Source organism: Rattus norvegicus, chromosome 3 (genome assembly GCF_021556685.1).
Source record: "Rattus norvegicus strain SHRSP/BbbUtx chromosome 3, alternate assembly SHRSP_T2T, whole genome shotgun sequence".
NCBI lineage: Eukaryota > Metazoa > Chordata > Mammalia > Rodentia > Muridae > Rattus > Rattus norvegicus.
This window is the reverse complement of record NC_141536.1, coordinates 54,268,011-54,284,076: the sequence shown is the minus strand read 5'-3', so window position 1 is coordinate 54,284,076 and position 16,066 is coordinate 54,268,011. Positions and strand designations below refer to the sequence as shown.

General features: G+C 44.6%; 1 protein-coding gene across 7 annotated transcripts in view; it reads right to left on the bottom strand.

The window, feature by feature from the left end:
- Myo3b (myosin IIIB) overlaps positions 1 to 16,066 on the bottom strand; it is a 406,405-nt gene that overhangs the window by 171,325 nt on the left and 219,014 nt on the right. For 4 of the 7 annotated variants that reach the window (NM_001393777.1, XM_087653545.1, XM_087653547.1 and 1 more), the window contains 6 exon segments: positions 2,813 to 2,942; positions 4,587 to 4,675; positions 7,492 to 7,645; positions 8,339 to 8,486; positions 9,667 to 9,877; positions 11,176 to 11,302. In NM_001393777.1, the coding sequence (NP_001380706.1) occupies positions 2,813 to 2,942; positions 4,587 to 4,675; positions 7,492 to 7,645; positions 8,339 to 8,486; positions 9,667 to 9,877; positions 11,176 to 11,302 (859 nt within the window). 7 annotated transcript variants of the gene reach the window in all.

The following is a 16,066-nucleotide window of genomic DNA, read 5'->3' as shown; positions in this document are numbered from 1 at the left end:
TAGATTGTGATGGATGTTTTAGATCTTACAAGCTTCGTTAACATTCTGTCATTCGATGGAAGACACAGCACCATTTTTTAATGAAGGTCTGAGGACGATTATCATTATAAGGTAATAAATTGGGGACCAGCTCCAAATGGAAAGTGAAGGCACAAGAAAGTTCTGGTTTCCCTAGTAACACACAGTACTAACGCTGCTGTAGTAGCTTCCTGTTGTCTCAATAGGCACTTTGTTACCAGAAGACTTTGGTGTCTGTTAACTGAATGCATTTTTGCATGAATAAGTCCAGAAAGCAACAAACACTCTTGCTTGTTAGTTCTGACACTTACAAGTAGCTTTTTAATATTCAAAATATGAAGAAGAGTGAATTTACAATTCAAAAGAAGCGGCATAGTGCACAGCTCAGAACTACAGAGTAGCTTGCTATGATATCACATTTGTTTCTCTCTCTCTCTCTCTCTCTCTCTCTCTCTCTCTCTCTCTCTCTCACACACACACACACACACACACACACACACACACACTTTTGTTACTCCCAGATGATATGAGCTTCCATCACCAGGCAAAATTCAGAAAAGGTTATGAACTCTCTGGAAGACAAATTAAAAATTAAAATCAAGAAATAGAAAAGGTTCTTCTGTGTTTCCTTCCTGCTTTGGAGTGGCTCCAGGAAGACCAGGAGGCTCAAGGCAGAGCACGGCTTTCTGCAGAGAGCCACCTAGTGCTCACGACTATGAACTTGTTTTTCTTCAGCCACAGGTTGAAAGAGAAAATTCCAAAATCGTGAACAGATTCGACAAGTCATTATTTATGTTTATAGGAGAGTGCAAATGTCAGCCGAAGAAGAGTTCTCCAGATAGATTTTATTCCAAGGACTACTAACCCTGTTATTAACCGTACTTCTTCTGCTTCTTCCCAGAAACCAGCTGGAGAGGAGTCTGAACTCCAGAGGGGAAACGCCAGCCAGCTCTGCCCATGGCTGCCCACAGAATGCCAGAGGTCCACATGAATGAGTCCTGGCTGCAGCCAAGAAGCATCTACAGGGGAAGCTGGCAGCAGACTTTTGGTCTGCACTGGGTACCAGAGAAGCATGTTTGAAGGGCATTAAGTTTCTTGTTCAAGTTAAGACCAGCACAGGTAGTAGACTAGCTTTTTGTTTTCTCGTAGGCAAGTTTTCATTCACTCTACATAATCAATACACTCAGCTATAAATTAGACATGGTGACAGTTCCATCCTACCTTGCAAAGGTTTCAGGTGAGAGACACAGGTGCTGATCATTATAGGAAAAGGAAGGAGCTGGGAGAAGAAGACTGATGTGGCCCAGGCTGAGACAGCTGGATCCCAGGTCAATCAAAGGAGCTTGGTCCAGTGAGAATCCATTGAGCTGGGAAATCTCTCTTGGGGCCCTAGCATCCTGCTTCCTGGCATGGGGACCCACAGTTGGGCAGCTTCAGCTGTCTGTCAGCAAGTGAAGCCACTAATGCTCCAGGGTGTTAGGAGAATAAGAGAGTTGAGGTGAGAACTGGACCAGGTAATCTCTGAAGGGCTCTTGAGCAGAAAACCATTGATGGGCCACACACCCTTTCCTTGGAATCTTGTACCAGTAGAAAGAATTGTCTCCATAATTCTAGGTAAACCAAGTCTAGCCTGGATGCTTAGTGTGAATTAATATACAATTTTATCAAGAGAGGAGTTAAAAGGAGGCAGAGACAATGAGAAGTGTAAGAGCTGATGTGGAAAGTGTGTGTGTGTGTGTGTGTGTGTGTGTGTGTGTGTGTCTGTGTCTGTGTCTCTATGTGTGCATGTGTGTCTGTGTGTGTATCTGGTGTGTGTGTGTGTGTGTCTGTGTCTCTACGTGTGCATGTGTGTCTGTGTGTGTATCTGGTGTGTGCATGTGTGTATCTGTGTGTATGTGTGTGTCTGTGTGCATGAGTGTCTGTGTGCATGAGTGTCTGTGTGTCTGTGTCTCTGTGTGTGCATATGTGTGTATGTGTCTCTTTGTATGTATGTGTGTCTCTGTGTCTGTGTGTGTCTATGTGCATGAGTGTCTGTCTGTGTGCATGAGTGTCTGTGTGTGTGTGTCTGTGTCTCTGTGTGTACATATGTGTGTATGTGTCTCTTTGTATGTATGTGTCTCTGCATGTGTGTGTATGTGCATGTCTGTGTGTACACATGCTCATACGTGTGGGTGCACGCACATGCATGCATGCATGTGTGTGTGTGTGTGTGTGTGTGTGTGTCTCGCACATGCACATACATGAACAATTCTTCTCAGGAGTTAATTTACAAAAGAAGTAGTTATGTTCTTTTCTTGAACTTAGAACCGTGACCCTGGTTAAGGCAGTTCAGTGTTGGGCTGGAGAGATGGCTCAGTGCTTGAGACCATTTGTTGCTCCTGCAGAGGACTCAGATTTGGTTTCCAGTGCCCACATCACAGCTCATAACTGTTCGTAACTCCAGTTCCAGGAGAGCTGATGCCCTCTTTTGAGCTCTGTGGGCACCAGGCGTGCACATGGTTCATAGGCAGACACACAGGCACAACACTCAGACATAAAATAAAACCAAATAAAGTAAGTGTTTAAAAGGGGGAGATCTGGGGGTTGGGGATTTAGCTCAGTGGTAGAGCACTTGCCTAGCAAGCTCAAGGCCCTGGGTTCGGTCCCCAGCTCCGGAAAAAAAAGAAAAGAAAAAAAAAGGAAAAAAAGGGGGGAGATCTGATGTTAGCAGTGCACATGTGACAGTATTTGAATGAGAGACATCGTGTTGGCTCGTGTAGGCCCTGGACTAAAGCTCTGGGGGTTTCTCAGGTACCTGTTTTGGTCAAAGGAATTGAGAACAGTTGCTGAAGGAGCTTGTTCTCAGATGTCCTCAGGACTACCACCACATCAGCAGGGAGGGTGTCTCTGTTTTTCTCAAGAACCCCAGAAGCATCGTACAGCACCTAGAAAACAGACAGCAACGTGTGCAAGTTAACAGAGGCAACTGACCATGGCTGGTGACACTAGCGGGCTGTCCAAGTAGTCGCTGCCTAGAACTGGATACGAACTCACCCTACCCAGTCACACGAAGCCTTTTGACTACTGAGCACCAGATAAAAGAGAGATGCTGTACTTTGATGGGTCAGTTTATCTTAGCTTCTTGTCCAGTTATCTTTGAAGAAAAGGGTCCTATGGAGGATACAGCATATTAGAAAAACTAAATACCAATCGCTTATTGTGTGTGAAACACCCATCCCCATTCTACTGATAGGCAAGTAGGAGCTGAACGAGGGGCTGAATGAGGTCAGGCAGCCATCATACTGGAGCAAATGGGCTTTGAGTGCAAGACCACCATGCCCTCACTGCCTCTCAAGGCATTCATGGAATCCGAGTGATCACTCAAAGAGTCTATGTGGTTCTTGGTTCTCAGCAATTCGAGAATCCAACATAGAGATATTTGGAAGGACCTTCTACAAATCCCTGTGGTACGGACAAATCCCTGGAATGGTGCAGTGGTTTGAATGAAGATGCCCCACATAGGCTCATATGCTTGAATGTTTGGTTCCCAGTTTGCAGTACTGTTTAGGAAGGATTAGGGGGTGTGACCTTGATGGAGGAGGTGTGTGTCATGTCGCTGGGGGTTGGCTCTGAGGTTTCAAAAGCCCATGCCAAGCCCAGTCTCTCTCTCTCTCTCTCTCTCTCTCTCTCTCTCTCTCTCTCTTTCTCCCTCCCTCTGCCACTGTGCTCCCTGCCATGATGACATTGACTCCCATTATGAAACTTTAAGAAAGCCCCCAACTAGAAGCTTTTTGTTAAAAGTTGACCTGGTCATGGTTTCTCTTCATAGCAATGGTAACCCTAGCTAAGATCAGTGCTAAACAAAGTGGCAAAGAATTCACAAACCAGAGGGAGAGGGGTACAGAGTAGGAAAATGTACATAAGGGGAGCAGTGACAGGAAGAGAGGCACCAAGCATGCAGAAGGCAAGTGCCCTTTCAAGGAGAACACAAATATGGAAGATAATTTGGACACATTATGCATCAACAGAATGATTCCAAATGCCTTCCATCGACCCAACCTCCCACTTTCCGGATCTCGGGCTTCAGCAAACCTCCTGGGAACTGGTCACAATGTAATTGGTTTATCTGGGAGTGACACAGCAGTGAGCTTCAGACTTAAATTTGAATGGAAGCATAATACATAAACACTGGGAGTGCCAGTTCATGTGTTAAAAGCTTACCATCTGGATGAGTGAGATTGTGTTCTTTCTCCAGATATTTCTGGTAGCCCATAGACATGTGGAAAGTGCTAAAACCAGCCCTACTGTGTTATCAACTATCCTATGTCGGCTACACTTCAAATGCCTTCAGAATGAGAACATTCACCATGAAACCCTTCAAAGACAGGGTTTCCTGTCAGTTCTGTGCTAGCCCTCGGGGCAGGAAGCAGGTTGTAGCTCTACAGGCCACCACATCTATAAACCGCGCCACTGAGGACATTTGGGGAATGTAATTAGAATCAAAAGAGAGCAAAGTCTGCGAGCAGTTTCATGAGGATCCCCACTGGGATTTCGTTGTTCTTAGATCCTATAACTTCCACCCCTCTTACCGGTCCAGCATAGTGCTGAATGCCGAAAGAGAGTTCCACTCCTTTGGGCCTCCAGAAGAACTTGCATCGTAGGTTGTCTTCAAATTTATCTGTGTGTAGAAAAGAGACTAGAGTGCTCAGTCTAAATGGGACACCTCTCTCTCTCTCTCTCTCTCTCTCTCTCTCTCTCTCTCTCTCTCTCTCTCTTTCCTCTCTCTCTCCTTCCCACCCTCTCGCTCCCCCCCCCACTCTCTCTCTTTCACACACACACCAATGCTCAGGGATTACTGCAGAAGAAGAGGGAGAGACAGAGCAAGCAGATGACCGGAATGAAAACAGCATTTGCTGTACACGACAGTGCAGTTACACACATGAACTCACAACAGTTCCAACATACAATCTATGGCCATGTCTGTGTCACAGATCACAAGACCTGTACTAGATTAAGTCTCAGAATCGGGGAGGGACCTATGAAGTCCTACTTCTAGCTGAGGGTGCCTACTAGGGGGAGGAAGAGCCAGTTTTTTTCAGGGATGCAGGCCTTGAGAGGCTACCTATGCTCCCAGAGATGGCCTCCCTCTCACACATATATAGACCTAAATGGACTTAGAAGGCATGAGAGAGGAGGAGGTCACACACGCACACACACACACACACACACACACACACACACACACACACACACACACACAGGATGTTGAAAAGGGAAGGTAGTGGTAGACGAAGGGAAGAGCTGGAACAAGAAGAAATAGGGAGTGGATTTTGTCCAAACACATCATATGCATGTATGAATATTAAATAAAATTTTTCAAAATTTTACTTATGTGGCTTTCCATGTTGGAGAGAAACAATGGAATTGTTTGCTCTTTCAGACAAAAATCTGCTCCTCCAGCCAGACACAGGATAAGACTTGCACACAGCCCTAAGCAGCCCCAAGCAGCCCCACTCAGACAGGCATGTCCCGTTTTATCTTCCGTTAGCTGTTCAGATGCCACATTCCCCTCCTGCCTCTAAGAAATTCTAGGTGTAGACACCCAGAGCAATCTCAGACCCTGCCACAGAGCTTTGGAACATACAGACAGGCTAGAAGGGCAGATAACCCCAGGTTAACTTCATTTGGGCAATATTCAGATAAGAGAAAACCATTGGTGTTGACAACTTCAACACCCTGAAGAGAGTCTCCCATACATCAATTTCCTTTTGAGGAAAGAGTTTGAAACTTTCTACTCACTCCCCACTACAAACAACTTTTGCATTATTGTGAACATGACTGAGAGCTCAGCATGAGGAACCACCATACCAGGTGGTAAAGGCAGGTTAAACCTGGGGCTCCAGGCCCTACAACATATCACAATATAGGTAAAGAACAATGCTCATTTAAGCTGGAGATTCTAAAAAAGAAGATCATGAAGGACAGGGAGCAGGGATAGGGCAGGAGAGCATGGAATAGAGAACTTGGCTATGGACTGGCAAGATGGTTCAGCCAGTGAAGGTGCTTGCCACTAAGTCTGATGCCCCTAGTTCAAGCACAAGGTAGAGGGAGGATCGACTCTGATAAGTTGTCTTCTGACTACCCCTACACACAAGATAGATAGATAGATAGATAGATAGATAGATAGACAGACAGACAGACAGACAGATAGATAGGCAAATAGATGATAGATAGCAGATAGATAGATAGATAGATAGATAGATAGATAGATAGATAGATAGACAGACAGACAAATAGATGATAGATAGCAGATAGATAGATAAACAAATAGATGATAGATAGCAGATAGATAGATAGATAGATAGATAGATAGATAGATAGACAGACAGGCAAATAGATGATAGATAGATAGATAGATAGACAGACAAATAGATGATAGATAGCAGATAGATAGATAAACAAATAGATGATAGATAGCAGATAGATAGATAGATAGATAGACAGACAAATAGATGACAGATAGCAGATAGATAGATAGATAGATAGATAGATAGATAGATAGATAGATAGATAGACAGACAGATAGATATGAACATAGAGGACTTTAGATACTAGGAGAAGGTAGATATCTCTATTCAGGAGATACTAGTAACCTAAGAAAAGGTAGCTTTAGAAAAACTAAACCAAGGGCTGGAGAGCTTGGTAGAGCCCTTGCCTAGCAAGCACAAGGCCCTGGGTTCAGTCCCCAGCTCCGAAAAAAAAAGAAAAAAAAAAGAAAGAAAGAAAGAAAGAAAGAAAGAAAGAAAGAAAGAAAGAAAGAAAGACTAAACCAGCAACAATGTCTACAGAAGAGAGGGCACTGTAAGTCTGGGAATACAGGGCCCCTTAGCTACCTAGGACTAGAGGTAAATAGGAGCCCAATGAAGACATGACACAAAGTTTGCAAAGATCACTTCTCAGCCTTTGGGCCAAGATAAAGTGTGGAAGGGAGAGTGGGCAGTGCCGACTGTGAGAACTAACGGAGAGGAAGGTCTGAGATGATATATTCATAAGGAAATAATACATTTACGCTGGCAGGAATAGGAGGATGCGGAGAATTTGGGGGTGGTGAGAGATTTAAGCCACAGATTCTATCAAGACATTGCAATTCATTTAAGAACAATGCTTAAACTTAAATTTGTATTTATGTGTCTGTGTATGTTCCTGCTTGTTCCTATATGCACTGCATGGGTGGGGACGCCAGAGTAAGCCGGAAGAGGGTGTTGAAACCCTGTGAGTGGAGCTAAAGCTGGTTGTGAGCTGCCCAATAGGAGAGTTGGAAACTCAACTGCATTCTCAGCGAGAGCAGAGTCCTCCTAACCCCTGAGCTGTCTCTTCAGCACACCAAGGTCCATGCCCTTACAACCCCAGGTGCCTGAAGGAAGACGCATCTACCTAGTGCCTTGTACTGAGTTCCACACACCACGTTTATCTTTTTTCCTAAAAGGTACTTACCAACCAAAGTCTGGTCTGTTCCTTGGGGAAATCGACTTTCCTCATCCAAAAGTGCTAGAAGGCCCAAGGGTTTTTGCAGGAACATGTCCAGGAGTGGGCGATTGTCTTCGTACTGCACGAGGACAGCATCGATGCCTTCCTTTTTATACTCCATCTGGAGGAAACAGACCATGACTCTCTGGCCTGAAACTGACCTCAGATCCACCAGGGCATTTTAGCTTCGACTTTCTGGGTCTGGCCACACTGAGACATGCGAGTGACTAGGTGTGTTAGAGACATATAGCAGAAGAATCCGTGCGTCCCAGCCTTCATGCTGTGCACGCAGACTGTGAGATTTACCGTTGAACTGCTTGGGGAGTACATTTCCATGACTAGGGATTCAAGGATATCCGCTCCTCCTCCCAGGAGACACCCCTCCGTTACTGGGGATCAGACGCAGAGACAATGGGAGATGAAGAGGGTGAATATGGGTTCTAAGAACCCCCATCTTGTGCTCAGGGTCACCTTGTGTCTTTTTGGACACCATTATAGATATTTGTCATCAGAACAGGAGAGAATGAAGCATACGCAACAATATATGTGGAAGAATTTTGAAGTAAGAATTAAATAACTGGACTGTCGTCAGCTCCACACAAGCGAGGGAATACACCTTTCCATAGAAATCAGGACCATTTTTTTTCCCTCCGACTAATTTTAGACTGTTTGTTTTGACAGGATTATCTTGCCAGGTGGGTTTTCTGTAGCCGTCTACCCGACAGCCTGACTAACCAGGTTTTTGCTTCAAACTGTGCACAGCCTGGCTCTCTCCTGATCCACCCTGCCCCACTGCTTTAGCTTCAACCACTACCTGCTCAAGAGCGAACACGTGCTGATTGAAGTAGAACTGGACCTGTTCGTTGGCGATATTTATGCAGAGCTGTTCAAAGGAATTCCTCTGGAAATCCTCAAAGCCAAAAATGTCCAGGATGCCCACATTCATCCTGTCCTCTGCACTACTGTGAGAAAGAAAACAAATCAGGAGACGTTACATCCATCTCAAGACAATGAGAATCCAAATGCACATGTCACCAACATCCAGATCCACTCAGGGAAAGATGTCTCCTACCTCCTCGGGGACAAGTTTGAAACTTAAAATAAAATTCCTTTATTTCATTTTTGAAAATAAAAATAAATAAAAACCTTGACAAATAAAAGTCTTTAAAATCATACTCAGAGCCAGGCATGATACCTGTAAAGTCAGCACTTGGGAAGCTAAGACAGGGACTGTGAGGAATTCAGGATCAGCCTATGCTAGAGAGGAAGACCCTGCCTCAAAGAGAGAAAGGAGAGAGGAGAGAGGAGAGAGAGAGAGAGAGAGAGAGAGAGAGAGAGAGAGAGAGAGAGAGAGAGAGAGAGAGAGAGAGAGAGAGAGAGAACAAAACAAAAATCTACTCAGATCTTCTATATAGATCACACAAAGGGGCCTTGGCTTCTTCTACATAGTCTCCCATCTACCCAGCCCTCTACCCTGCTTCTAATGAGACTTCAGAATTTAACTGTCCTGACTCTTCTACAGAAAAAGACTAAAGCCAGGGAGAGAGAAAGGAGTTATAATAACAATAACAAGAGAAAGTCTGTGCTTTAAATTTTTCACAAAATGTATCAATTATTTCTAAAAATGCCCCGAGGAGGACATGTTAACTTCACTTTTACAGAGATGAAAGTTGGCAGACTCTTCAGTTGATGATGTAGATGTCAGACATGACCCTGGTTCATCCAGCTCCCTGCTAAGCCTCCTCCCTGCAATGGCTGTCACTCATTCTCTTAGGAGTAAATGCTTCAACTCTCCTGTTTCCCAATGATGCTTTTTTATTTTAATTTTTTATTGGATATTTTTAATTTACATTTCAAATGTTATCCCTTTCCCGGTTTCCCATCCATAAACCTCCTATCCCACCCCTCTTCTTCTATGAGGGTGTTCCCCCACAAATCCACACACCCTTTCCTGCCTCCCCACCCTGACATTCCCTTACACTGGAGGGTCTAGCCTTTAAAAAGTGAAAAAGGGAGCCCTTTGCCTAAAGAAAACCCAAGTCGACATAAGGTTCTCTCTTGCAGATTCTAAAAGATACCAGAAGGTGAATGATCACTCTGGGCCTCTGCTTCCGGGGCAGGAGGTGGGGGTGGGGGACTTGCCATATGTTTTTATCTGGCTGCAGGAGTGTGTTGATTCGATTCACAATCCAGCTGAACAGCCTTCCATAGAGGGCCTTAGACATGGCGTCCCTGACATCTTCAGCCCTGTCCACTGTGTTGGCTCGGACAATGGTCTCGCCTCTTGTGACCACACAGTGGGACGTGAGGGCCTCCTGAAGCTCTTCAGAGTTGATGCAGAGCACGGAGGCAGCTGGAACACAGAATGAATATGATCCTAGACGTGTGGCCACCTCTTCACGCAGCCCACACCAACCAGCACTAGAGCATCCATTGTGCCAGGCTCCATCCTTCAGACTATCCTTCAAAGCCAAGACAATCAAGCAAGGTCCCTAACTCCAAGTAGCACCTGGGCTAGACAGCACAACTCACAAACTGTTCCGAAAGCTCCCTACAAGTATCTAGTAAGAAAAGGTATGAGGGATGGGTCTCAGAAGGGACAAGTGGCCTTTTATCAAATAAATTGCAAGAATACATAGTCACAAACACATGGTATAGTAAAGGCCCTAAAAGAGCGCTACAAATTAACACAGAAAAGCTTTTGGTTTGATTTGGTTTGGTTTGGTTTGGTCTGGTTGGTTTGGTTTGCTTGATTTGGTTTGGTCTGGTTGGCAGTCTGATTGGTTTAATTTTTGGTTTGGTTGGTTTGGTCTGGTCTGGTCTGATTGGTTTGGTTTTTTGGTTTGTTTTGGTTTAGTTTGGTCTGGTCTGGTCTGATTGGTTTGGTTTTTTGGTTTGTTTTGTTTTGTTTTGGTCTGATCTGGTCTGATTGGTTTGATTTTTGGTTTGGTTTGGTTTGGTTTGGTTTGGTTTGGTTTGGTTTGGTTTTTGGAGACAAGGTTTCTCTGTAGACCTGACTCTTTTGGTCACTCTGTAGACCAGGCTGGTCTAGAACTTATGGATCTACCTGTCTTGGCCTCTTGAGTGCTGGGATTAAAGGTGGGCACCACCACAGATTGGTTAAAAGGTTTTTAGTCAATTATTTGGGGAACATTGACTCTGTAGCCTAGGCTAGCCTCAGGTCCTGTGTCCTCCTGTGCACTGTGGTTGTAAACATGCGGCATCATATCCAGCAGTTGCCTTATCTCCATAAACAATCCTCGCCCTTTCTTTCCCCATGATTGCTGATAGGTCTTACAAAACAGGCAGGTGCTGCTTTCTGTCCTATGGGTTCTGATTTCATGGGTACAAAAATGGGCCAAACTCATATATTTCTTTAAAACAGATAAATGGTTTTGAAAAGCAGCAAAGGTGGAGAACCCTGTGTAAAGTTACTGCAGACTCGTTTTCTGCAGAATAGCCACCTGCAGCACCTGCAGCAGGGGTGAAGGCTGCTAGTCCACAGGATGACTGCTGGGAAATGTTGGCTAGTGGAACCTTCTAGAGCTAGTAGGATGGGTTACAGTTACATCACATGCTACAGAGTCTTGAAAAGCTGTGGACACGGAGGACACATGAACTTTGACAAGGAAGCACTTAAGTATCAATTACCGTTTTCCAAAGCTTCGGGATTGGGAACCTCACTTTTATCAGTCTGGTGTTGAGAGGAAATAGCTGCAAACTCAATGTTGCCGATGTTCAAAATCCCAGCCAGAATTCTGTACACGGAGTGTACCTCCTGAAAAGGACATGGAGAGCCATGCTCAGATGTCGTTGGCACTGCACCTGACGAGTTGCTCACCCTTTAGCTAAAGTACTGTGGTTGTCCATCACACTCTCTTCTCCCTCTTTCTGCACACACACTGTCCCCATTCTTCCTGACATTAGAGGCAGTTCTGTCACTAAGTCTTAATGACCAGACAAGTGGAACGATGTGCACCTCCTCAGGTTCCCGGAACCTCCTCGGGCTCCAGACCCTGTGCATGCGAGCACACTTGCTCTGTGCTTCCCTTCTCACTATCGGTGGCTAGAATTTCCAGCGACTGGCCTCAGCCATATCTTTAGAGCAGCAAAGGATCGTGGAATGGAGCTGTTCTGCCACCTGGCATGGTGACCAAGAGGGAAATGACCTTTGTCCTTTAACTCTCTCTTTAGCTATTCAATTAATCCCAGCTCCCAGATTCAGAATCAGGCCTTTCTGCAGAACTAGAGATTAGGTGTTCCCTTGCCTCTTTGGGGTATAGCTTCTTATAAAATATCTCAGAGGGCATCCGTTGATGGCTTCCAAGGATATCTCAGAGGTGACAGGTTGTGGCTAGGCGTGAAGTGAGCACATAGTTTGAGAGACTGACTAGAAATAAACCACGATATTATGAGGTCAGAAGAAATAAGTATTTTGTCTCTAGTTCCTACCACAGGAGTTTTCTAAATTTGTCTGGGTAAACAGAGCTTTGTGGTGGAAACAAGTGCCTTTCAACCGTGCCTGTGTTTACGCTAATAAGGGAAGTTTTGTGGACATCTAGATAAGGCTCAAAATTGGAGAAACTGGTTGCTCAAGGGAGAATCAGTCTTAGGACTCTTAGTCCCTTGATCACAACAAACTCTAGGGAGGGCTAGGACTCCAGACTGATTAATCACCAATGGCCAATAACTAATCAGGTGTGTGTGTGTGCATGTAACTCCACAAAATCCCTAAACAGGATAAGGGAGCCTCCAAATAGTTGAATTCATGGGGTGCTAGTAAGTGGCATGTCCAGAGAGTTAGAACCTTTACTATTTACTGCCTATTCATTTTTCATTCATTCATTTTTTTCACTTGTCTGGCCCTGGGTTGTAACCTTTACAATAAGTCTGCAGGCTTAAGGAAAATGTTTTCCTGAATTCTGGGAGCTGATGTGCCAACTAGTCAAGCTATAGAAGGTTCCTGTAACGTCAGAACCATTCGGAAATGTAAGAGGCCTGGGGCTTCCAACTGGTCTTTGAAGTAGGGGCAGTATGGTGGGACTGAGCCCTTAGCTTGGAGCATCTGATACTAATAACGCTACATAAACAGATTTCATAGAATCACTGAGTTGGCATAAGAGATTGATGGGGGATTTTAGGAAAAAAATAAAACCCATAAATTTGAGTAAAATTCATTCAGATTACCTAAGTCCTGTTTTCATGTTCCAAGTTGAACATCCAGGTAGAATTAATGGATGAAACACAATGCATACTTTGTATAAATTTTACATTTCTCTATGTAAAACAAGGAAGCATCTGGTCGGAAATTTTCTGAATTTTATGCTAATAGGCAAAACTACCTCCATAAAACATATTCAAAAGCGCTATTTGATTTAATACTCTACACAGCAGCCAAGTAATGGGAACTGTCACTAGACCATTGATAAATACTGCCCCCCAAACAGAGTCTCCCTGTGGGCATTACTCAGCAAAGCCTAAAGCCCGCGTTCAGGCTGTAACACTGACATCTGCTGGATGCCTGATAAAGCTACGAAGACAAATGAGAATTCTAAGCCCGGCTTCTGCCATAGATAAGTACTGTTCTTCCAACTTCTAAGCCAACGGCAAGATGTCATGTTCCAGACTTCAAGAATCACCATTTAATCACACGACTTAGAAGTGGCTAAGAGGAACACCTACCAAATGGATTTTTTTAAGAACTTGCCTGGATTTAACATGACAGCTCCTCATTACCATGATCAATACAGGGCGAGTCCTGCCGCCTGCATCAAGACTCCCTACGGTGGTAGATCTGAGCGTCTGAAGCTGAGGCTATAGCGAGTTCCACGTCTGCCGTGTCTGTATCCAGCCTCCTTGAGGGGTTGTCTAAAACTCTCCTCCCTCTTAAGGAAAAGTGTAGTTCCTCTAATGAATGCACACAGTCCCTACCACACAATCCATGACTTCTTCCCAAGAAAAGGCTTTAAGCACTTTAGCAGTAGGAAGATGAACTCCAAAGAAAACGGCCACCTGAGAGCATGCTGTCAAGATGGGCAACTCGCCATGTTGCTTCTCTGGCCACATTCTCTTAATGCTATGCTCAGGGAATCAACAAAAGCAGAAACCTACCTCGGACATTCAGTGAGAACATTTAGAGTCAAACACCATGTGGATGGCTAGGGCTCCTTTCTTCAGGTCTCCTTCCTTAGTTCAGTGAAGGAATCAGGAACCAGGCATCCAACCTCTTTTAAAAGGATTTAGCCTCAGTGTGCTCCCTAAGGGACATCTCTGGGATTTCCTACCACTCTGTTAGCCCAGCTTGTGTGTGTGTGTGGGGGGGTCATTACTCATTCTTTTCAGATCTAGGAACCTCCCCCTACCACAGAGGTCAGCTCCCCAGTGCTGTGTCTATCACGAATGTCTCCACCTTCCCAAAACTTCTTGATCGCATGGGAAATCTTTCACTTTCCTTGGATTGTTTCCCTCACCTCATCACAGTCTTTTCAGGAATCTCAGCCTTTCCTGGGGAGTCTTACTTTTTTATTTATTGAGGCCAAGTTCAAAATTAAGGAGTATTTAATGTGTCTGCTGAAACCATTCTGGCCTGGCTCCTGGGCACCTCAGGTCACTGTCTTTCTTGAACCTCCCTAGAAATTTACTTCATCTCTTTCTTTTCTCAAAATCTCTAATTTTTCCAGCAGTTCTGCCTCACACACGGTCTGGGGTCAGCTGAGGATCATTGCGTCTTCCTCCTTGGCAGAGGCTCGTGACATCTACCGCCTTCAAAGTCAATGCATCCCTTCCTCAGGGCTTTCTCTTAACATACAACTCTTTGGCACCTCCTTTTGGAAGTATTACTTTGATTTGTGATGCATTTTGAAGGAAGAAAGAATTTTCCCCTGAACACTAAGGCCCTGAACTCTCGCCTCTGCATTGAAGGACCTAAGTACACACCCACTGTATCGTCATATGCAGCGGACAGCTTCATGCGGTTTTAAATAACTACAACTCAACTTACATGGTGTGTTAGAATAATGTGTTTACCACAGGGCCAGCATTATTTAATATTAAACAGAAACTGTGATTTGACTGAAGACATAGAAATGAAAGGGTGGGATCCTCTCAGTTGTGTTTAAGGTCAAATCCCCAAAATCCCTTGCACATAGTTCCTGGAGGGCTCCTTCCACCACAACAGTTACTCCCATGATGAACTGTCCCTTTGAATGCTTTTAGCTTGTGTCCTGGACTTAAAATCCATCCTCCCAGGTCCACACTAAGGTTTTCATGCCATAATTTTGTTGCACAGTGTTGTAGGGGAAGGGAGGGCAAGCAAACACTTGAGGAGTATCCACGGGGAACTAGAGACCTTCTACGAAAGGACTGGAAATATAATTTTAATTGAATTGGCTACTTCCTTTAAGCTCTATTGAGAAGTGACTGGCAGGAAATCGTTAGAGAAATTGTGTCCCGTCAGCTATTTGGCATCTGCTGCCTGACTCCATACAGCCGAGGCTTCCTGGATTTAGTCATGTTACTGTGACTCTATAAACGTGATGCGAAGTGAGATAACCCAGCAGAACAGGTTCTCTGCAAAGATATACCATAGATTTCAGGGTCAGAGATAAAATCCATCTCCTCCCTGGCATTTCTGAAGCTACTAATTAACTTTGGCTGGTTATTCCCAGATGAACTAATGTAGGACACAGGGAAGATACACATGATGACACAGGGTCACGCTCCTTGTTGTACACCAGAGAGATACACACAATGACATACTGCCACGTTCTGGTTATAAACTGAGAAGGTAGACACAATGACAGAGCACCATACTCCTGTTACATGCCACAGGGGTATACACACAGTGACATCATGCCACATTCGTGCAGTTACACGGTCGAGAGGATACACAGCAACAGGCCACTCTACTCTTGATGTTTGTTGACCAGGTACAAATTAAGAACGTTTGCCACCTTTCTCATTTCTTTTCATACCCATTTACCCTGGCATTCTTTCTTTCTCTTGTACCCAGCACCTGTGGTCAGGAATGGCCTGTTTTGATGACGTATACTGAGTGGCAAGCTCAGCTATCTGTTTCGTTATCAGCAGCCATGCTGGCTGGCTTTCACATCGACTCAACACAAACTAGAGTCATTTCAGAAGAGAGAACCTTAGCTGAGAAAACAGTCACCAGACTTGTCTGTGGCCCAGTCAATGGAATGCTTTCTGCATTGATGACTAATGCAGAAGGACTCGGTTCACTGTGGGCAATATTAGCCATGGGTTAGTGGTCTAGGCTGAGTGAGCCACAAGGAACAAGCCAGTAGGTATCTTCTGTGGCCGCTGCATCAGTTCTTGCCTCCCAACCCCTACCCTGAGTTCCCTAGACAAGCTTTAAGATTAAATAAACCCTTTTCCTCCCAAGTTGCTTTTGGTTATGGTGTTTTACACCATACAGCAATAGAAACCCTAAGAGAGAAGCCTATTTCTATCGGAATAATATCACTGTGTGTTCTCCTCTGAAACCAGGGCCAATCACATCATAGGGCCAATTCTGTCACCG